We start from the raw sequence: 22872 nt of genomic DNA, 5'->3' as shown, positions 1-22872 counted from the left end.
TTTTTGGCCTTGATGACAGTCTCCACAGAACTGCACAAACGCTTTACTTCCGGAGACTGGAAACTAGTGACAATAATTGTCCGCATATCGACTTGCAACAAATGGAAACCATTGAAAACAAACTGTAACTATGCTTCCATAAACTGTAATAAAATGCGCAGAAGATAAGAAAACGATGACCGTGAAGGAACAAAATGTAAAAAAAAAAATTAGCAAAGGCTTGTGGGGAATGAAGTTTATTTTTTCCACTGACGCCTCGCGAGGAAGTGTTCGTGCAATGCCATATGTTTCAATCTAAAGGTGCTGTGTACTTATCATTAGAATGGCTTTTAGCTTCAACTTCGATCTGCAAATAAAAACGGATGAAGTCGTCCACCAAGATAGAACTGAGACGGACCAGGGCCTTGAAGCGAAACGAATGGATTTGACCGACACTGTACGTAGCTAGCTAACCTTGTAGCGTTATGTAGCTAACTTATCTACTAGCTAGCAAGCGAGCCACGTGGAATTGAAGACTTGTCAAGCTGCTTGCTCGCTAGCAAGTTATTTATTATGGGATACTTTTACTTCATTTTGGTCCCGTAAGAAATCTCAGCACATACTCACAGTACACATAACACATTACTAGCTGGAATTGTCCCATAGTGAAATTGCATAGCATGCCGGTCGTGTTACATAGTGTACAATAATAGTCTTCTAACATATACCTGGTAAAAGGCTATTCTCTATTTTATTATTTATTATTATTATATTTAACATTATTGCTTTGTAATTTTTTTGTCACAATGGAAGATTTCTGATAGTATTTTCTCCAAATAGCTCCATTTAATGTATTAGCTACATTAAACACGTATTTAATAAATGGCTCTATTGGTATGTAAGGGATGCCTGTGTGATGAATACCATTCATGACGAATGTTTCTTCATATTATCTTTCAGAAAGAGAAAGTTTACCCTGAAAAAGACAAAGAGGCAAAAGAACACACGCCTCCCCGCGACTGTCAGTCGCTCCTGGAGGACGCCGTGTGCGAAACGTTCACGCTGGGCACTCTACCGCCGATACATTTCCTCAACGAGTCCGTCTTTGAGCGGACCGTGTCTGAGCTGTTCGACGGCGAGGACATCCTGTCCCGGACCGCCGCCCAGAACACGGACCTCATCTCCGGCGTGTACGAGGGGGGACTGAAGGTTTGGGAGTGCACCTACGACCTGCTGGAGCACCTGGAAGTCGAGGGAGAGGTGTTCTCTGGGAAGAGGGTGCTGGACTTGGGCTGCGGGGCAGGGCTGCTGGGAATTTTGGCTCTCAAGCGTGGGGCACGTGAGGTGCACTTTCAGGACTACAACAGCACGGTGATAGAGCGCCTTACACTGCCCAACGTGCTGCTGAACTGCGAAGATGACGACGACGACGACGATGACGATGACGATGATGATGGTGGTGGTGGTGCCGGGAAAGGAGATGAAGAGAGAGAGAAAGATGGCTGCCCGCCATCGAAGATGAGAGCCACAGGACCCCCACAGAACCCACAGCTGGACAGATGCAGGTTCTTTTCCGGCAGTTGGACCACCTTCCTCACGCAGATGCTACACGACAATGACCCGCCTCCGAAATATGACCTCATCATGACCTCCGAGACCATCTACAACGCGGACTATTACCCAGCCCTGCACGAGGTCTTCCGCAGGCTGCTGGACCAGGGTGGCCTCGTGTACCTGGCCACCAAGGCACACTACTTCGGGGTCGGAGGTGGCCTGTACCTCTTTCAGAATTTCGTCGAGCAGAAGGACGTTTTCAAAATGAAGTGCCTGAAGGATGTGGAGCAAGGTCTCCAGAGACACGTGGTGGCCTTGAGCTTCAAGGAGCCTGATCAATGACTGAACTGATTTATGCGTCTGGACTTAAAGGTGAAATAGGGAATTTGGGATTTCTAATGGTCAAGAGAGGAATAGCAGCAACAAACACCTTCATACCACAACACTGTTTATCCCTCCCCCTTTCTCTGTAAATGCACTGACGTTGAAACGCCATTCACCGTGACAATTGGAACCAATTTTCAACCAATGAGCTTGAACTGTTGTACAGTTATACAATGTTTTGGTTGTCAACTGTATATTTTGAAACCCGAATTATAAACACAGGCAGAGGGTGAGTCAAGAAGTCAGTGAGCCTTTTTCTACGATAGGAAGGGAATTACAATGGTCTTGTAACAATGTTTTAACACAAAAATCTTACCTATTGCACCTTTAAGTCGACATTTCACTATTTCTGAGAACAGGGCACCATCACTGAAATTAAACTTTTGTAATTAAAGCTTGTTCAAAGCTTGGCCCTTTCCTGACTTAAATTGTGCATTTTGTGTTTCCTCAAGAGTGATACCAACTATTCAGCAACAGCTGAATGTATGTAATCTTTTCCCATGAGAGAAGGCTATTTGTTGTTTTGTGCAACCATATGGAAAAGTACTGAACACGGAAAAGCACCTTGAAGATCTTCTTACAGCGAGTCAAATACTTTGTTTACATATGCATACATATGATTACATATACCTTAATGCTCAAATTAGATTTTTTATTGTATTGGATATATATAGCGGCAGCATTTTTTGTGGCACAATGACAATGCCTTAATAAATCCAGGTAGAGTCCTTGCTCACCTGTCATTGAAAGGACACACCCAACAACAGGTGCTGGATTTACAGGTTGGTTTAGAGAAACGTGTTGAGAACATTTGTCCTAAACATTTTTTTGTTTTTGTTCTTTGTTCAAAAATGTAATCTGGCAAGTACAGAACTAAATAAAGCTGACTTGCCAAAACTGAGTTTGTGGAGAAAAAGGTAAGGACACAGGCCAGTTTCACAGAAAGATTAAACCTACCCCTAGACTAAATTGTATTTTGAATGGAGATTCTCCATACAAAACTATTTAATCCAGTACTAAACTTAATTGGTGTCTGTGAAACCAGCCCATGTTGATTAAATGCAGGCTGAAACTTAGTTATTTTCTTAAAATGAGGACATAGCTCCAGAATTACTCTGCCAAAGTTTCAAGGCTTAAATGTCCCATTGACTTTAATAGTAAGTGATTAAAACTATTTTGCAACAGTAAGTAAACTAAATGATATAATTCATATAGATTTAGTGTTATCGGTCCATCAGGAATCACACATTTCACTGTTATTATCTAAAAAGGAATGGATGTCAAATGAATCAGTAGATTAAAGAAAAGCGTGACACAAAGGCTTTTTGCACACAGATTTATTACATCTCCACAAGGGTCTCAGTGCATCGCAAAATAACCTAATCAGAGAGGGGCCCAGTCAGATCACTGCTGACACAGTCACGCTAACACTGGAAAAGCAGGGGTTCACCAACCAGCATACACACACACACATACACACACACACCTTCATGTACATGCACATGCAGGATGTGCATGTAGTCCAGGCCTGCAACAAGTCATCAGTAGAAACAACCAGGTACTATGAGCTGAAAAACAACTTGTAACTACAGTCTGAACTGAAGTCTCACTTAAGAGTAAGTGTCCGGTGTATTCCAGAAAACACTTGCTGTTGCTCCCTTTCTTCCTCTCTCACACACACACACACACACACACACACACACACACACACACACACACACACACACACACACACACACACACACACACAGGAGGGTGCTGACTATGCTGCCGATTGTATTTGGGAAACGGGGCATGACACAGTGCCACAGATACAGCAATGTTACACATGTAAACTACCAGCAGAGGGCGCCAGTGTGGAGGAGGGAGAGATTCTAATGTCCACAGCACAGAGTGAAGGCATGACCACGGATCTGCTTCCTATAAACTTCCCCTTAACTCTGGAATGTGGAATAAATAACCATTGAAAGCAGCCATTTTGTAACACTAGAGTAATGCAGTAAACGTGCAGCATGGGACTGAAGCATGGTTCAGGGATGGTAGGGTGTTACTCAGGTATTCTGAACGTTTACACTCTGCTCAGAGCTGCAGGGAAACCTCGTTCTGTGGTCCCATGGCAACGGTGGTTGCCATGAGACTACAAAACGGGTCTGCAAGTGTCAGGCCTGCTTTTCAACTGAGCCAACAGGAAACAGTCTGCTTTAACCGGGGTTGTTTATGGTCCTTGTAAATAAGTCAGAATGTTGTTTTTTTTTTTTCTACTAAAACGGAAACAACAGACTTAATACATCAGTGGAATGTTCTAGAATTTATTTTGGCTATGGTCAATCACCTGGTCCATAATCAATTTTTTGTGTAGTTAGTATAATCTCAAGTCATAAATAATCAGCCCCATTACAATATTCACAACCAGTGTAGAATACTGCCAGTCTACATGCAGGTGTGTTGTAATAACTATGAAAGATGGAGGGAGGTGGAACTTCCAACTCCATTTCAATTCCGTCAATTGAGGAAATAAACTGAAATTCAATCAATTTAATGGAAAAAATCCACACAGAACCTGATGGGACATTACATTTTCGGATACATTTTTCCTGAATTGACTGAAATTGAAATGGACTTTAACCGCCAAAAACCCTGGTATAACCAGGTACGGGAATGTCGAATGTGTGGCCCTCCGAGAGCTGTCAATCATCGGCCCTCCCCCTCTCCGCCCAGCCCCTCCGCTCTGGCTCGGTCCCTCCCCCCCCTTCTACTTCTTGGCCTTGCCCTGGGCAGCCACGGCCTCCATGGCCTTGCGCACCGTCTCCTCGTCCCCCAGGAACTGCATGGCCTTCAGGGGCTTCAGGTTCTTGTCCAGCTCGTACAGGATGGGGATCCCCGTGGGCAGGTTCAGCTCCATGATGGCCTCCTCCGACATGCCTGCCGGGCGACAGGGCGGCTAGCGCGTTAGCCACGCTCAGCCATGACGACGCGGAGAGCAGAGCTAGTGTGTTAGCATTGCTAGGCGTGTCCCCATGAGAAACACAGCTAGCGTGTTAGCCATGCGCAGCCATGACGATGTGGAGAGCAGAGCTAGTGTGTTAGCATTGCTAGGCGTGTCCCCACGAGAAACACAGCTAGCGTGTTAGCCACGCTCAGCCATGACGACGTGGAGAATAGAGCTAGCGTGTTAGCATTGTTAGGCGTGTCCCCACAAGAAACGCAGATATTTCTTTTTTTTACGTTCATACACACACTCACACCGATGCCGATTCATTCACCCATTCATACACACACTCACACACCGACCAGCTCGTCAGGAGAATTTGGGGGTTAGGTGTCTTGCTCAGGGACACTTCGACACAGCCCAGGCGGGGGATCGAACCGGCAAACCTCCGAGTGCCAGACGACTGCTCTTACTGCTTGAGCCATGTCGCCCCAGGAACACAGCTAGTGCCATGCTAGCCATGATGACATGGAGAACAGAGCTGGTGTGTCAACACTGTTAGACATGTCCCCACGAGGACCTGTTAGCATTGTTAGACATGACTGTTAGAGAAACACAGCTAGCGCGTTAGCCATAACCCCATGAGTAATGTAATTGCTCTATAAGTGTGGGGGCGGGGCAAAGGGTGAGATGAGTAATGTTATTGGTCGGTAATAATATTGAGTCGGCGAAGCTAGTGACGGCATCGCCCGTACCCTCCAGGTGCTTGACGATGCCCCGGAGACTGTTGCCGTGGGCAGCGATCAGGACCCTCTTGCCCTCCTTGATCTGCGGGACGATCTCCTCATTCCAGAAGGGCAGGGCACGGGCGATTGTGTCCTTCAAGCTCTCGCAAGAGGGCAGCTGGTCCTCCGTTAGGTCACCATAGCGACGGTCCTGCCGCAAAAACAGGATTTTAGGTAAATACAGGTACAAGATAGAACAGTTCAAATAAATATTTCATAATGTAAAAAAACTGAAACATGTACTTATAAATATTACAGAGAGCAACTACACAACTAACTTCATTCCAAATAGTATGTTTTTCCTTTAATATCCCATACATGTTATTGATTGGGTGTGGGTTAAAATTCTGAAAGTATTTTTTTAATCCCTTATTTAGCCAAAGGAGATCCTTTGAGAACATGTTCTGTTTTGCAAGGATGCCCTGGGAGAAATGCCAATGCCAAATGAGAACATTTGAAAGTAGGGCGGCAGGGAGGGAGGGGGAGAGAGAGAGAGAGAGAGAGAACAGGGGTAAAGTCCCTGGAGCAGTTTTGATTTATGGAGTGGAAGATCTGAATGAATGCCATAACATAGGCTGGACTGCTCAAGCCAACCCCTGCTTGTAGTAATATACCTGTAATACTGCGGACAACGTTACTGCAAGGACACCTGTGTACACCTGTGATACTGACGGTCGCATTACTGCAAGGACACCTGTGTTATCAGATGTTTTTGCCTAGCCTTGGGGCACCTTTATAAATCAATAATCTTTTGGACTGTCCTTTGAAATTTGCACCACTGGCCCCCTTTGCAACACATTAACGGAACAGAGGTCACAGTGTGTTATAGACTGTAGTGTCATAAAGGGTCTTGCTGCAGGCGGTAGGTAGAAAATACTTCACAGGTGTTTTCAAAAGCATGATGTGAAAATGAATGCTTTGACAGGGATAAACGAGCAGGGACAGTGTGATTAAGGTTCGGTTGGGATAGCGTGGGGATCTTTCCCGTCCACTGGGTCTATTCCAGGGAATGTTGCTGACCCGGCAGAAATTCCCCCTCGGATCATTAAAACAGAGGCATTAAAATCTCCTCACAGTTAGACTCTAGTCTGACATACCATACCTACTGACTGTGAATGTGAACAAGATATTTGACGGTCATGGCTGTAGACTAAACTAATACTTCTTGTGAATTGTACCTTGTTGGGGGGGGTGGGGATGTTGGCGTAGAAGTGGCGGTCAGGGCTCTAACCTTGCTAATGTTGGCGTAGAAGTGGCGGTCAGGGCTCTAACCTTGCTAATGTTGGCGTAGAAGTGGCGGTCAGGGCTCTAACCTTGCTAATGTTGGCGTAGAAGTGGCGGTCAGGGCTCTAACCTTGCTAATGTTGGCGTAGAAGTGGCGGTCAGGACTCTAACCTTGCTAATGTTGGCGTAGAAGTGGCGGTCAGGGCTCTAACCTTGCTAATGTTGGCGTAGAAGTGGCGGTCAGGACTCTAACCTTGCTAATGTTGGCGTAGAAGTGGCGGTCAGGGCTCTAACCTTGCTAATGTTGGCGTAGAAGTGGCGGTCAGGCCTCTAACCTTGCTAATGTTGGCGTAGAAGTGGCGGTCAGGCCTCTAACCTTGCTAATGTTGGTGTAGAAGTCGTGGTCCGGGTCCATGGAAGGCGGGGGGGTGTCGTAGGAGCGCCGCCAGATCTTGACCTGCGCCTCGCCGTGCTTGGCGGCCGTCTCGGCCTTGTTTAGCCCCGTCAGGCCACCGTAGTGCCGCTCGTTCAGCCGCCAGGTCCGGTGCACGGGCAGCCACATCTGGTCGATGCCGTCCAGCACGATCCAGAGCGTGCGGATCGCCCTCTTCAGCACCGAGGTGTAGCAGACGTCAAACTCATACCCCGCCTCTGCAGACAAGGCGTACAAGTCCAGCTGATTATCCACAGCATTTATTCGTAATTTTTTTTCTTTTTTTGTTTACTTCTATGTGACGGACATAGTTCAGCGTTCAGAATACCACAAACTAATTTTTATTAAACTTATTTATGAGATATAAGGTACCAAACTACCGATTTAGTATGTTTGGTCGACACACACACACACACACACACACACACAAACACACGCCACTATGACTCGACATGTCATAACAGCGCACTCCTACATGCGCTCTGCTTTTCAGAATGCTGCAGTGCTGGACATGTATTCAGTTCAGAAAAACTGACTTACAATTCAGTCAATTAGTCCCTCATTCTCACAGCAAAGGAATATCATGTTTCAAGTGTGTTAATCTGTTTTACAGTAAGTGATCTGAACAGTCTATGATCACCACTAGACACCTAAATTTGGATAAAAGACTTTTCAAGGTTGCTTCACTTACATTTTTTGTTCAGTTTAGCGTGCATTTGTCTCCAGAAGTGAATTTATATAATTTTTCAACTGCACAGCCCTGTAACACATATTGCCCGGTTATACAACCGGACTTCTGTAACGCACAGAGGGCATAAAGAATCCAGGCAGTGCGTAACGTCATGCAGTACGTTCAAAGCGGCACGTTTGCATCCGCAGGAAAATTAGCACACGTTCCGGGCAAAAGGGGAAGAAAGAAATACGGAAAAATGCGCTTGAAGAAATAAATGTAAAATTAACCAAATACGGACAGTATATTAGGAGAGCAGAGGAAATGGGCGGAGTTGTAGGGACCCTGTTGCTGGAGGGACGGTCTTCTCGAAGCAGACGAAAATCGCGGCTGCAACGGCACGCCTCCGTAGAACCTTTATCCTTCATGACAGTAACGTTAATCATATCGCAACCACCACCACTCGATGCGTGACGTTTTCCGCGAAGGCAACACCACGTTTTGCGACGCATTTGTACTTACATATACCGTCAATGTGGCGCATGTGTCGGCCAAATCGATGAAAGCAGTTAAAGGTCCATATTTAGCTAGCAGAGATCTGTTTGCTCATTTCCATGAACATCAAGCAACACTCCCACGCCACTGAGTTTACGCATATTAATATTTTTACAGCAACAGTTAGCTAGTAGCCTAACGTCCTGTTGGATGGATGAATGGAAATATACCTGGATATATATAACCATTACTGCACCAACAATATAGACAGTAACCTACCTTTGAGGGCCTGTCCGCCCCTCTTCGCCTCGCGTTCTCCAGTCTCGCTCAAATCGGCGTCAAACCAGCCGCAGAAACGGTTTTCCTGATTCCAACAGCTTTCTCCGTGACGGATCAGCACCAGTTTATACGCGGCCATTCTTAACCAATTTTAACCTCGTTTCGTAACGGTCAGCAGTGGACACTGAACAGCAGTCAAACGTGCAAAATCCGTGCATAGACTGTGCAAACCCGCTCACCGATACAGACCGACTCTAAGCGGCACGTACAGAAATCTGATACCGTGTGATTGGACCAAGACTGATCTGAACTTGACACGAATTGCGTATCAGTACTTCCTTCAAATATTTCACCCAATGAGAAAGCAGCTAGGGTCTTGCAGGCGAGAACACTTCTTTCCGCACATCAGCGCCATCTTGCGCCGTGCAAAGCAATGTGACCTTCATTTACCTTAAAGACCAGTGTTGGACATTTTTATGTCTCTGTTTGTTGCAAACTACATGTTGTAAGTTATATAGTTTTACTGACCCACGTTAAAGGCAATTTTCTGTCATGACTTGATAGATGACAAAGCTTATTGATTGATTGATTGGTCAATTTATTGATTGATGGTGACCCAATTGAAACATTCTAGTCTGCGGGGAAGGAGGCTTAGAACTGCCAGAGATCCTCGGATAAATGCCACAAATTTGGACTGCATGAAGTACTGAAGCAATTGGAATTAGGAAAGAGAGAGGAAGGATGCCAATGCTGATGAACTGCTACTGAGACAAGAGGAACACGGTTCTAAAAAAAAGATAGGAGCCATTCAGGCAGGATTTAAATTATTCGATATAATTATTGTTTTTTGCATAGAGGAGGTTCGAACTTAATATAGGCCTAAATGGTCAGACGACATTAATAAAGAAAGGAACCCAGACAGTAATTGTTTTGAAATGCAATCAGTTTGACTTTAACTGATCAATGATTTTAATAGTTTAAAGGTGGTAAAATCAAGTAAACATTAAAGAGAGTGCGGCACATTTTAGATTTAAGAGCTGTTAATGATAAAATCTTTGAATTCATATGCACGTTAAAATAATTAATTTCCAGTTTTCTACATAAAAACGAGTTCTGCGTTAAAAAATAAAATGGCATTAAAGCAACGACGGAACCAACGCTCGTGTCAGCCGAGATTTGGGAGTTTCCTCATAAGGGGATGAGCCCTGGTTTGTAGCCAATTGTAGCGGGCATTGCGTTTCTTATAGGTAGCTCTGATTGGTGCCCCAGTGGTGAATGATTTTGATTGGTGGGAGGGGCATTTTCCGGAAGCTGACCGTCAGCTGATCTGTTTGTTGAAGCTCTCTCCTCAAACAAGCCTTGAGACTCTGCACCTCGTCTTGTGGATTACCCCTGCTGTTTTAGTAACGCATTTGTGCTATTTATCTGGAATGGACGAAACTAGCCCCCTAGTTTCCCCTCTCCGGGATTCTTCGGATCTTACCTACTGCCCTACCGAGCCCCCAAGTCCGCGGGGCAGTTATGGAGGGACGCCGGGCTCCGTGGTCCGAGTCCCGGCTGGCAGCCCTGGATGCAGCCGCGAGCGACAGCCACTGCTTGACCGGGACAGAGGAAACTCTCCGCGCGAGCATCACAAGAACGAGTTCCCCGAAGATCCGGAGTTTAGAGAGGTCATCCGAAAAGCTGAGCGAGCTATCGACGAGGGAATCTACCCTGAAAGAATTTATCAAGGCTCCAGTGGCAGCTATTTCGTCAAAGACTCACATGGGGTGAGACTTTTTTCTTGTTGTTGCATTGGATTACTTCTAGTAGGCTAAGTAGCATTTCGAGGTTAATATAGTAGGCTATTAGGTTTATGATGTGTCATAGCTTTCCGGCCTTCTTTAGCATAAGTGATAAATGGTTTTCTTACTTGTCTGCAGTAGTACGACTTGTTGAAGTGAAACATCAACCAAACGACCATGATGATGCAGCAACATTAAGGCCTTGCTATCATGTTAGTTAATTTGTTTAAATGAGATTATATTCAGGTTCCACACCCGAAAATCTAAAATATATCTGCTTAAGCAATGTCACCTATTTAATGCCAGCGATTTTAGGAGGAAATATGAATTGTAAACAACAATGGAAAAGCACTTTCGCTTTAAATCTTAACATCCTGTCGCTTACTGTAAGACATCGGAATTCGTTCTGTCAACCGAATAGTTTATAGTCGTTATTTTGGGATTTAGCCAGTTTGTTCTTCCTGGTCAGACCCGTTTTCAACTGTAATCACACTCGTTTAAAAGTATTTTGCGCAGAGAAAACCACACTGTGAGCTGGAGATCAAGCCATTGACTTGGTTATAACTTGCACATCAATAAATTAAATTATTTTAATATTACATGTAATGCCAGGTTACACGTTACAGTACCATGCATACTCTGATTTGGGTACATGTGTGCGACTGTTCTGGGTCCTTTGCCCTGTAAATGCTGAAATGAATGGGCTAAGATGGAAATGGCCATGTAAACGAAACGCACCACTCCGTACTGATGATGATGAGCAATCTGGCTTCACTATGCCAGGTACCTTACTCTCTTGATGGTTGCGGGTTACTCTGGTTACCGGTTACCCTTTTTCCTGGGGGTGCTGCCCCACTCCAGTCCTGAGTTCACTGACCACTCCAGCCCTGCCCCCCTGCCCTGTTCCTTCATGTCCACACCTTGTTCATGTCCTTGCCTTGACGCATCATGGAGTTACAGTTGTTTCACCCCGCCTTTCCAAATCCTCTTCCCCCGCTTCCTGCTTTTCCAGCTAGTTCATTACCTTAACCGTAATCTCATTTTAATGGCTGTAATAGATTTATTATTAGATCTCGGTTATATCCATTCTACCGCTGAGGATGTCTCTGTAGCCAGATTCCTTTCACTATTTCTTGCCATTGGAGAGTTCTTTTCTCATCACCCATTAGAGGGATTTTATTATTATTATTTTTTTACCTTGTGTTCTTGCTATAGGGGGTTCAGGCCTCTTGCTTGCCCTTCTGTAACTTTTATTTTTTATTTTTTAAAGATATTTTTTAGGCCTTTTTCAGCTTTATTGGACAGTATATAGTATAGAGAGACAGGAAGAATGGGGGCGAGAGAGAGGGGAAGACATGCGACAAATGTCGAACGGTCGGATTCGAACCGCCGACGTCGCGGCTCGCAATGAGCATGCGGTCAGTGCTCTGCAGGCTGCGCCACCGAGACGCCCGCCCTTCTGTTACTTGTGCAAAAAGTGCAATACAAATCAAACTTTTGGGCTGAATGGGACGTTTTGGATGCGTAGGAAGTTTATCCTCTGCGCGGACCTTGCGATTCCACCTTCACGGCTGAGTGGCAGCCCACCGACCCCGTGGGTTATTGGGACTAGGACAGAATCTCTCAGGTCCCGTGAACGTCACGGAGCCCCTCACTAGAATGCGTCCCAGAGCCTAGACCAGGGGCCACAGCTCTGTCCCTGGATGGCTGGTTTTAGGCTACTTTTCTGTGTGCAGCGGACACATCTGGAGCTTGTGCGGTTATGGGGATGTGGTTTTGTGTTTGTAGGCTGCTCTCCTCACATGCCTATGAGGCATGCCTGTAGGAGTTGTGTTGTGGTTACAACGCCCAGAGCTCCACCTTTGTTTCCCAGGCCTATGGGGACTCTTTTCAGCAGACTGCTACTTGCTCGTGGTACAGGTGTAGCAGGGTTAGCTCGGCTAGTTCGCCCGTAGGCACTGCTTGAGGTGCAGCGAAGGCCCGGAGCGGGTTACCCCGACAACGCTCCCCGATGACGTAACCCTCAAATTCAAAATAACGTTGTTGCCCTTGGCTGGGGGCGAGTTCGCCTTTAGCTGACTGGTAACGCTTTTGAATTCACCTTTCACCGAGATGCAACAACCACGTGAGACCCAAGAACAAGGTGAGGTCTGTTAGCTGTGTAACCTGTTTAAACTGTGTCCTTTATTTAACATAACATAATATAACATGAAACGTAACATAACGATGTGGCCATTCAGCACAGCAATGCTCCTTTTAAACTGCAGCTAAAGTTGTGCACAACCCAACCCAACCCCAGAGGCTGGGGTTCAAACCCCGCCTCGGACTCAGGTAAATCTCTAACTCCTGAGACAAGCTGCTAGTCCACGGTTGGCTAACATCTGGTCCTGGAGAGCTGCAGGGTCTGCTGATTTTTGTTCTTCAGCACTTAATTGATGAATTAAGTGGGTTGGGTTGTGCACAACTTTAGTGATGGTTAAAGGCGAGCATTGCTGGGCTGAATGGCCTTTTCTCGTCGTTATGTCATGTTAAATAAAGCACACAGCTTACACAGGTTACACAGTCAACGGACCTCACCTTGTTCTTGGTTCTAAAGCGGTGGTTGTATTAAAAACAAAAACCAGCAGACCCTGCGGCTCTCCAGGACCAGGGTTGGCCACCTCTGGACTGCTCGTTTTTTTAATCTGATCTACTGAAGCTGCTGCCCCTTATGTCTTCTATCCCGTCCCTGGATCTTATCAGAGCGCTTCAGTGTTGTTTATTTATGGCCGCTTAAGCCCCCAAGCCCCGGCGAAACGTGTGAACTCCTCAGTCTGTGGACGAACGGGACCGCGAGGGTTGGCCCTGTAACAGTGCGGCCCTGTGTTTCGGTCAGACTCGAGGTGCTCCACTTCACAGCCGGTCATGTGGGGGAACTTATGCTAATCTCATTGACGTAATGAGTCTCGAAACCGCTCCAATTCCGCTCCGCCGGGGCGCCGCAGAATGCCCCTGTTCCACCACGATGGCTGCTCTTTGATGTCGCCCCCCTGGGTCCCGGGCAGCTCGGCCGGACGAGCTGCAGAACTCCGTAACGGACCTTTAACCCTTTCGGTCCCGAGCCCGATATCAAGAGGTTCCACCACCAAATACCAAGGGTGTTTCGGGCTTTGGTTGAGAAACTTTGCGAAGGTTGAGAATTTAGTGGTTCTAATAGGACACCCTGGACCATTTTTGATTGGTTGAAACGGTATAAGGTGGCGAGTGGCATATGACTCTCTTGGGACGTTACGGTGGTTACGCTCGACTCTTGGGACTGAAGGGCGAAGAGACGGCATCATTTCTCTCACCGTAGAGACTTCCTGTCCTGATCTCCTGCTGTCCATGTTGTTGTGGAGTTATGTTAAGTGAAAATTAAAGCTGTGTTTTAAAGCTCTGATTTGAGCAGAAGGCAGCTCCGTGGGACACTTGTGACGGGGCTCAGTTGGCGAGGATTCGTCCTGTAGCTACACCGGAGATTCACTGGACAGTATCGATAGCAGCTGTCCTTGTTTCCGTCTGTACGGAAGTCAAATCAAATCAACTCAAATTCTCTCCATGCGAATCAAATCCGGTCCCCGGCACAACGCCGTAATTTGCTGTCGCCCTGTGCTTCTTGCAGAAGATCATCGGGGTGTTCAAGCCCAAGAACGAGGAGCCCTACGGCCAGCTGAACCCAAAGTGGACCAAGTGGCTGCAGAAGCTGTGCTGCCCGTGCTGCTTCGGCCGGGACTGCCTGGTGCTGAACCAGGGCTACCTGTCTGAGGCGGGGGCCAGCCTGGTGGACCAGAAGCTGGAGCTCAATATCGTTCCCAGAACCAAGGTGTGGCCCAGGGTCCAGTCCGGCATGGTGGTGTCATTGTTCACTCACTCACTTTGTCTCTCACACTCTCCCTCACTCACTCACTCACTCACTCACTCACTCAGTCACTCACTCAGTCACTCACTCACTCACTCACTCACTCACTCACTCACTCACTCACTCACTCACTCACTCACTCACTCACTTTGTCTCTCTCACTCACTCACTCACTCACTCACTCACTTTGTCTCTCTCACTCACTCACTCACTCACTCACTCACTCACTCAGTCACTCAGTCACTCAGTCAGTCGCTCAGTCAGTCACTCACTCAGTCACTCACTCAGTCACTCACTCAGTCACTCACTCAGTCACTCACTCAGTCATTCACACTCATTCACACACTCTCTCTCTCTCTCTCTCTCTCTCTCTCTCTCTCTCTCTCACTTCTGTGTTTGCCATTGAGTGAATAAGTGCACCAGTGGTCTGAAATAATAGAGGAAGATATTAAATTTGGAGAAGGCTGATAAAATAAAGGGAAATAAAATAACCTAAAGTGAAAGTCTCTCTTTCACTATCCCCGCTCTCTCTCTTCCCCCCTCTCTCTCTCTCTTTCTCTCTCTCTCTCATTCTCTCTCTCTCTCTCTCTCTCTCTCTCTCTCTCTCTCTCTCTCTCTCTCTCTCTCTCTCTCATTCTCTCTCAGGTTGTTTATCTGGCCAGTGACACGTTTAACTACAGCGCCATTGACCGGGTGAAGTCTCGGGGGAAGAGGCTGGCCCTGGAGAAGGTGCCCAAAGTGGGCCAGCGTTTCCACCGGATAGGGCTTCCGCCCAAAGTAGGTCCCCCGACGTGCTCCTCTCCGAACCCCCTTCCCGCAGCAACAGGGCGGGAGCACACAGGATGCGCAGGGTAAAAAGGTTAAAGGAGCTCTCTCATAGCCATCTGTCCTGTCAAGTGGATTTTTTTCTCTAAGTTTGCAAAGGACACCCTGATACTGGAGGAGGCTGCTGTGACACTGTCTAAGCCAGTGCTTTTATTGGGTTCAGCATTGACTATCTTGACAAAATTTGAGAATAAAACACTTTCTAATATTCAAATACAAAATAAAGGCAAAATGGTAGATAATTGGATCCACCCAGTGCAAATTCTGAAAAAGTGGAAATATAAGGTGACAAACTAGTGTGCCCCTCCCTGCAAGATTTACTCCAGAAGTTACAATGAGTTCTACAGGGCTTAAAGGTCTCAGGCACCATGCCTGATTTCAGGCACAGAGCAGTTTTAAATTCATATAATACTTAATGCAATACATTGTACACATTTCCTCCTGGACAACTTTTCAGGCTCACAAAATTTTCTGGCTTTAATCCCTGGTTCTAAAATAGAAACGCACCGTAAAGTGAAGTAATCCTACGACCAGCGTCAGTGACCAACATCAAACGTATCCGCAAATAAAATAGAGTGCTCATTCAAACAAACGAAACCGTTTCTAAATCAATGGGTGCAAAACCGTCCTTTCTGAAGAGTGGATATGTACCGTTTTCCTACAAACGTGAGAAATTTGGTGTTTTCACCAGATTATGAGATTAGAGCTTCTCCCTCTGGCTGTAGGTGGGATCGTTCCAGATGTTCGTGGAAGGGCACAAGGACGCAGACTTCTGGCTGCGCAGATTCGAGGCGGAGCCTCTACCCGAGAACACCAATCGGCAGCTGCAGCTGCAGTTCGAGAGGCTGGTGGTTCTGGATTACATCATCAGAAACACGGGTGAGCTCCCTCTAGTGGCTTGGAGGACAAGTGGCAGTCTGAAGGAGAATTGTTGCGATTAAGCTGGGTGCTTGGTGTCATTTTAGCTCTCTTTAAAAAAATGTTGATTTTTTTGTTTGATTCTGAGAACACGTTTCTGTGCCGCAGATCGAGGGAATGACAACTGGCTGATAAAGTACGACTGTCCAATGGACGCCGGAGGGAACCGGGTGAGTGCGCGTCGACGTTTAGTGTTGTCACGCAGCCAGGGCTGAAAGTGTTTCAGATCCTTTTTAGCGTCAGCTAAATTTGACCGACCTTTTAATTTTGAGTGTGCTTAATATTGGACCAGGTCTAGCCTCGGAACGGGGGGGGGGGGGGGGGGGGTTGTAGTGGTCAAGGTACATGACTGGGACACGCAAGGCCGGTGGTTTGATCCCCCGGTGTAGCCACAATAAGATCCGCACAGCCGTTGGGCCCTTGAGCAAGGCCCTTAACCCTGCATTGCTCCAGGGGAGGATTGTCTCCTGCTTAGTCAGATCAACTGTACGTCGCTCTGGATAAGAGCGTCAGCCAAATGCCATTGATGTAACGTAATGCAATTTACACCGAATACCTATAAATCTACATTCCTGCATAATCCAGTTTTCCCGGGATGATCCTGACTCTCCTCTTCCTTGGGCAGGACACGGACTGGGTGGTGGTGAAGGACCCCATCATTAAGCTGGCGGCCATAGATAACGGCCTCGCCTTCCCCCTCAAGCACCCCGACTCCTGGAGAGCCTGTGAGTACTCCTGGACCCAGCGCCGTACAGAGGGAGGGTGTGCGCTGTAACGCTGCTGTAACGCTGCCGTAACGCTGCCGTAACGCTGCCGTAATGTGGTGGTGTAACGCTTGTGTGCTGTAGACACCATTGTGGTGGCATTAAGGAAAAGCCTCATCCCTGAATGTAACGGTTGCAGGTTGGCCGGCTGCAAACCTTTCCCCCGTGTGATGTGATTAAAACATGATCTGTGTCGTGACGCCATGTGACTGTTACTGGGGACCCGAAAGCTTATCGGCGATGTCCGAAAACATTTGTGGAACTGTTACAAGATGAGGTAGAGGTGGATGTGATCTAGCCAGAGAATAGAGGATGCTTGCACACGCAGGATAAAATTACATTGCCTTGCTCTGTCACTCTATCCCTCACTCACTCTCATATGTGGCCACCCGGGGGCGAGTAGGCTAATGTATGGTTCCTGTTTTCACCCACAGATCCGTTCTATTGGGCCTGGCTGGCTCAGGCCAAAGTGCCCTTCTCCCAGGAGATCAGGGACCTCGTCCTGCCCAAACTCTCAGACCCCAACTTCATCAAGGACCTGGAGGAAGACCTCTACGAGCTGTTTAAGGTCATTCTGCAGTTATGGACATTTTAAAAACTTAAAACTCTTACAGGTAGTGACAGGAGGATTAGGCTTTCTGAAACCAAAAATGTTTCAGAAAGGGAAATAAAACACCTGTGTGTGTGTGTGTGTGTGTGTGTGTGTGTGTGTGTGTGTGTGTGTGTGTGTGTGTGTGTTCCACTTTCAGAAAGATCCTGGATTTGACAGAGGCCAGTTCCACAGACAGATTTCCGTGATGAGAGGGCAGGTGAGCAGGGAGACATGTGATGTGGATCATGCGTGTGTGCGCTCTGAACCAAACAAGCCCCAGTGCCCCAGTGCAGTGATGGGGACACTGTACTGTAGGAGATGGCCTTTCGGAGGAGGCCTTAAAGTAAAGGTTTTAGTTTGAAATTCTCAAAGCATAATCTTTATTTTTAATTTTTTTGGATAAAAGTGTCAGATAAATAGCAAACTGAACCTCAGTGTCGCGTGGCCAGCTCCCCTTACATGAACAGCCAAAGGCTGGCTGGCGTATTATTAAGCGTCTTAAGCTGTGTGTCTGTCATTGCAGATCCTGAACCTGGCGCAGTGTCTGTGTAACGCTGAGGGTGATTGTGTCTGAGCTGTGTTTCCTGTGTAACGCTGAGGTTGATTGTGTCTGTGTAACGCTGAGGGTGATTGTGTCTGAGCTGTGTTTCCTGTGTAACGCTGAGGTTGATTGTGTCTGTGTAACGCTGAGGGTGATTGTGTCTGAGCTGCGTTTCCTGTGTAACGCTGAGGTTGCCTTGCGGCCGTTGCAGATCCTGAACCTTGGGCACTGTCTGCGGGACGCCAAGTCTCCGCTGCAGCTGGTGCAGTTGCCGCCGGTGATCGTGGAGACGGCGAGGGCGCCGCAGCGGGCCAACAGCGAGTCCTACACCCAGAGCTTCCAGAGCCGCCGGCCCTTCTTCTCCTGGTGGTAGAGCCGGGGGGGAGGGGGAGGGGGAGGGGGAGGGAGAGCCGCCGGGGCGGGGGGCGGGGCTGGTACAAACTACAAACTGAAACGAGCTGAACTGGGAGGTTTTGGGGACCAGGACAGTGCCGGATTAGAAACACGCGGCGAAACGGGGGAGCTGGGAGACGAGAGGAGCAGACCACCTCACACCCCCCGTTCTCCCCTCCTCTGGTGGCGCTGGGCGGAGAGGGTCCGCCCCTCCCGCCATCACGCTTCTGATTGGCTGCCCATTTCACCCTCCCAGTCGCTGCCCCTCCCCCTTTTCCCATAATGCACACCGCTTTTTTCCCTGTGACGGACAGGACCGTGTTTACATTCCTGGAGGTATCCCCCCCCAGTTGGCATGCAAATGAAGTTTATGGACAGTACCAATGTAACCAGATCGAGGGGGGGGGGGGGGGGGTCTGTCTCCACCCACACACACACACTCTCCCTCAGGAGAAGTGAAGATTGGAACCAACTCATTTCATGTCATTTCTGGCAGGATCTGATCTGAGAGATCCCTGTTGAACTGGCCCTGGGACCCCTCCCCCGCTCCCTATTTTGGTACAGTCCCTGCAGTAGCCCTGCCCCTCTGACTGAGACCCACTGTGCGGATTTCACTCTGGTTCAGTTTCCGCTTTCAGACATTCGGTACCGAGCTACTACGTTTTCACCGCGGCCACCATTTTGTGTCCCCCCCCCAGGCACTCTGGCCTGCCTGCAGACTGCTGACGTAAACTGTAAAATGTTCTTGTTCACAGGGGTGAGGTGAATGCCGCACCCCCTTAAACACAGATGGTGTCGGGGCAGAGGTACACATCTGGGGAAAATTCACCCCCACGAGACACAAACTGGGTTTAGAGCAGGGATTTATTTTGGTTCTCTCCTAGTCATGTGTCCTTTCATGTGTGTTCATATGTGCACACGTGTGTATCAGACCTGGGTATTGTTGCATATGCCTGCACTCGTGTGTGTGCACGCATATATATATATATATATATATATATATATATGTATGTGTATATATCTAAATGTATACATACACATGTGTATACTCACTAACATGGACACATATAAAATGTAATATGAAGTAACAGTTTTTATTTTAAGTTAAATCCGCTCCTGTAGAAGTGAACAGGGAGGCCTCTGTGTTCTGCAGGAAGAGGTGAGTCACTCTGCACTTTGATGTTGAGAGAAAATTGAGGTTCTGGTGGAAAAGTGGCAATGGACCAGGCTTCCTTCAGTACAAACGCCGGGATGTCCGAAACGTCTGAACAGAAAAGGAAAAGTACTGTGGGCTGCCCTGAGGAGGAGAAATCGGGTCCGAGAAGGTCTGAGAAAGGACGCAATGATGGAGGAATCGAGTAAACGTGTTTGAGAAAAATGGAATGTTTTTGCTCTCTCAAGCGTCAGTTCAAAGCCACAATAGTTACAGAAGTGGCTGATGGGGAGAGGTGGATCCACAGGTCGACCATTAATGTCACCAGTTCTGAAAAAATATTTGCATATATATATATCTTATGTGTTTCCTTGCTCAAGAATCCTTCAGGAGTATCCAAGGTCCTTGCACTTAGCTCCTGCAAGGAGCGTTTAAGGGGTTGGACTGTCCTTAAAGACGACCTCGGACCTCGATCGATTTTCCGGGTCCGGTTAGGAACGAGGATACGACAAAGGATGAAATAAGTGATTGGAATGAACCCTCCGTTTCCCGTTCATGGTTTCGTCCTCCGTCTCCCCAGTGAAAGTCTTAACCATGACGACCGTGACTGATTCAGTACCTGGGACCGCGTGTTTCAGTGCGAGGCTAAGAGCAAGGCCGACACCCCGGCCGTTCCCTGAATAGCCCTGGCTTGTGCACTTTCACACCCCACTGTTAAATACACTGGGGGGGGGGGGGGGGTCTCACTTTGTAAAGAAGCACAGGCCCTGCCCGAGACCAGTAATTGTAATTAAATTAATTTCGTAACCTCTTATCCACAGCGACCAGCAGTTTAATCTCAGGGGGGGAAGTGTTGCAGGCCTACTTTAAAGGAGAGAGTGCGTACAAAGTTGTGTGCGGAAGGGTTTCGGTGTCTTTGTACAGAGTCAAAGCTCCACTGCAGCTTGTTTGGAGGTTAAGAAATGGCCACAAACTTGTATTGAATGTTGTAACTGTCTTTAACTGTAGGGGGCGCCGATGGCTTTACACTATATCCTTGAGGGTCTGCACAATCTAGCTGCAGTGAACGTGCCAGTTCATACCTGGGTCAGATATGTAATTGTCATCGATTCAAATACTTTTCTGTGCTCGACTGATCTTGCCTGTTGCAATTGAGCCTACCAAGAGGCCCAGAAGGTGGGGTTCGCACTTTTTGAGAGCATTTCCAATGCACCAGACAAGGCTCAGTAAAGCACAGAAAAAGTGTATTTGAATCCAACACAATTGCGGATTTGACCCGGGTCACTCATTGGACAGCTGAGAGAACTGGTGTAGAAGTTGGTCAAGAAGTCTGGAACAGTCCATGCGAGATACTGTCTCCCCCTGGTTCTTTATTCTTTTTCATGAAATGGATTTTCTTTTTTTTTTATCTGTATGTTCTGCTGTAGCTACCAAACTGACCTAAAATGTATTGTCTTGACAATGCACTGTATAATTTGTATGTAATGTATTTAAAGAAAGAAATACAACCAGAGATTTACTGTATTACATTATTAAAATGTCTCTTCTCATTTGTTGTATTTCATATGATTTTTTTTACCGTGTAGAATGAAATGTGGAAATGGAAACCATTGGTTGAAGAATATTCTATAGAATGGGCGTAGTTTGTGTTTGTTTAATATGGCTGGACAAACGCGACATTGTGGATTTGCCCCCATAGCCATGCAGTTCCAGGGCTGTGCTAAATTTGACAATTGTCGGCCATTTTGTTCTTTGTTCCAGTCCCTTACGCTTACTGTTGGAGTGTGTAGCTTCACAATTATTTTCAAGTTTGACATTCGCAGGGAAAGAGGCCTTTGGTGGCAATGATCATTTCCCTCTTGTACGGTTGTATTTTTCCAAACCTCGCTGATATTTTTTTTTTTTGTGGTGGGGAATACTCGCGAGGGTTGCCAAACTGCCCTCGGCCACGGGACAAGTGACATGTCTGTTCCGTTCAATTTGCGTTTATAGCCTGTGTGGAAAACCAGAAACTGCACATTTTATAATGCCGGTGACGCAGAGAGCTGTCCGCACCTTGCTGGTTTTCCCCGGTGACCTCGGAGCATTCTGTAGTTGAACTCCGTAAAGCTGCTTTGTGAAACAGGACCCAGAGAGTAAACAGCCTGCCAGATGTTCTGCAGTTCCTTGGCATTCCACAAGAGGGCACTGTGGATCGGGAAATACTGAAACCGATGCGTAACGAATGCTAGTCATTTATTATTTTTCAAGAGAAGTGATCAGACTGCTAGGAGAACAACAATGGGGATTTATTGGGATTGTCTGCCCCACAGTTGTGTTCTGGGGCATCTTGCTGATGACATTACACTTCCTTAGAAAGATGGAAGTCTCGTGATGTGTTGATACAGTGCATGGGAATTAATACTTTATTATTCATTTTAGAATTTCTATTTTTAAATGATTCAAAATAACAATCTCCCAACACTTTATTGCTGCTTGATGGTTAAATCTATTAGTTACTTTTTAAAACCAGTTTACTGGCGACAAACATTTTTCAAAAAATCTTTTCTGAGTTACATGTATAGCGTCTAAGACTTACTGTAACTGCAAGTATAGTGTCTATTGAGCCTGTGCTAAATTCTCAGAATTTATTCTATAAAATGGGATAAGAGGAGGTGTTATTCCTGGGACGGTATATTATGTCAGTATTATACAACATTAGAAATGAAATGATGCATTAATTACTGTTAAGGTGGGGACCCCCTATTAATGATATTCTGGCTCTATTTCTTTAAAGTCATCCCAATATGGAAGAATCAACTTGGTTAAATTAAACATAATCAATTTTTACCTGCATACGCTGTCCTCTCAGGCTGTTTTCCCTGGCCGAAGCGCAGTTTTGTAACGGAATATTATGACACATCTTGTGATTCTGAAGCAGTCTGTTAACCACATGACTTTGTCTCATGTCCGTACAATGCGCTGTAAAATCTAGGAAGCTTAACGGATGGGATTCTCCTGTATCATCGAAGTCGCTGTCACACAAACCGGCATACGTACACAGTGCGCCCCCATGACCAACCCCTGATCTACCGGATAACTGAATGGCCTTGTATCCCTCTAGCGGCGAAACTGTGTTATTGCGATACAGCCGTCCAACCGCAGAATCGTCCCAGTATTTTACTTTAATTGCTATTGAATTGCTCCAGGAAACTATGAATATTTCCCGCACATACATAAATGAAGAACTGTAGGGCGTGGTGTGCTGTTGAAAAAACTTGAAAGAAATAATTCCACAGTCAATATGGCAGCAA

At 46.7% G+C, this 22872-nt stretch overlaps 3 protein-coding genes across 3 annotated transcripts; 2 read left to right on the top strand and 1 right to left on the bottom strand.

Moving 5' to 3' along the window:
- The first annotated feature begins 56 nt into the window (after nucleotides 1–56).
- On the top strand, nucleotides 57–2327 carry mettl18 (methyltransferase 18, RPL3 N3-histidine). The gene is made up of 2 exons (XM_061228429.1): nucleotides 57–436; nucleotides 940–2327. The coding sequence occupies exons 1-2, from the start codon at nucleotides 323–325 to the stop codon at nucleotides 1873–1875; spliced, it is 1050 nt and encodes a 349-aa protein (XP_061084413.1). The 5' UTR covers nucleotides 57–322; the 3' UTR covers nucleotides 1876–2327.
- Nucleotides 2328–3239: 912 nt separating this feature from the next.
- Nucleotides 3240–9052, bottom strand: LOC133118038 (phosphoglycerate mutase 1-like). Its single transcript, XM_061227671.1, has 4 exons — nucleotides 8733–9052; nucleotides 7232–7506; nucleotides 5602–5782; nucleotides 3240–4839 (listed from the first exon to the last, which is right to left on the bottom strand). Exons 1-4 carry the CDS (start codon nucleotides 8869–8871, stop codon nucleotides 4670–4672), a joined length of 765 nt encoding a protein of 254 aa, XP_061083655.1. The 5' UTR covers nucleotides 8872–9052; the 3' UTR covers nucleotides 3240–4669.
- Nucleotides 9053–9862: 810 nt separating this feature from the next.
- Nucleotides 9863–18406, top strand: LOC133118449 (phosphatidylinositol 4-kinase type 2-alpha-like). The gene is made up of 9 exons (XM_061228473.1): nucleotides 9863–10501; nucleotides 14157–14357; nucleotides 15039–15170; nucleotides 15944–16097; nucleotides 16245–16306; nucleotides 16762–16861; nucleotides 17335–17468; nucleotides 17650–17709; nucleotides 18245–18406. Exons 1-9 carry the CDS (start codon nucleotides 10163–10165, stop codon nucleotides 18404–18406), a joined length of 1344 nt encoding a protein of 447 aa, XP_061084457.1. The 5' UTR covers nucleotides 9863–10162.
- The last annotated feature ends 4466 nt before the right edge of the window (nucleotides 18407–22872 follow it).

Source organism: Conger conger, chromosome 18, assembly GCF_963514075.1.
Source record: "Conger conger chromosome 18, fConCon1.1, whole genome shotgun sequence".
NCBI classification, from domain to species: Eukaryota; Metazoa; Chordata; class Actinopteri; order Anguilliformes; family Congridae; genus Conger; species Conger conger.
The sequence above is the reverse complement of the archived record's forward strand: the minus strand, read 5'-3'. Positions and strand labels throughout refer to the sequence as shown.

Coding starts and splice junctions, on each gene's coding strand:
- LOC133118449 (XM_061228473.1), top strand. CDS start 10,163: ATGGACGAAACTAGCCCCCTAGTTTCCCCTCTCCGGGATTCTTCGGAT. Junction 10,502..14,156: donor TCGTCAAAGACTCACATGGG/GTGAGACTTTTT, acceptor TGCTTCTTGCAG/AAGATCATCGGGGTGTTCAA. Junction 15,171..15,943: donor GGATAGGGCTTCCGCCCAAA/GTAGGTCCCCCG, acceptor CTCTGGCTGTAG/GTGGGATCGTTCCAGATGTT.
- LOC133118038 (XM_061227671.1), bottom strand. CDS start 8,871: ATGGCCGCGTATAAACTGGTGCTGATCCGTCACGGAGAAAGCTGTTGG. Junction 5,783..7,231: donor TCTACACCAACATTAGCAAG/GTTAGAGGCCTG, acceptor TTTTTGCGGCAG/GACCGTCGCTATGGTGACCT. Junction 4,840..5,601: donor CATCGTCAAGCACCTGGAGG/GTACGGGCGATG, acceptor GTCGCCCGGCAG/GCATGTCGGAGGAGGCCATC.
- mettl18 (XM_061228429.1), top strand. CDS start 323: ATGGCTTTTAGCTTCAACTTCGATCTGCAAATAAAAACGGATGAAGTC. Junction 437..939: donor GAATGGATTTGACCGACACT/GTACGTAGCTAG, acceptor ATTATCTTTCAG/AAAGAGAAAGTTTACCCTGA.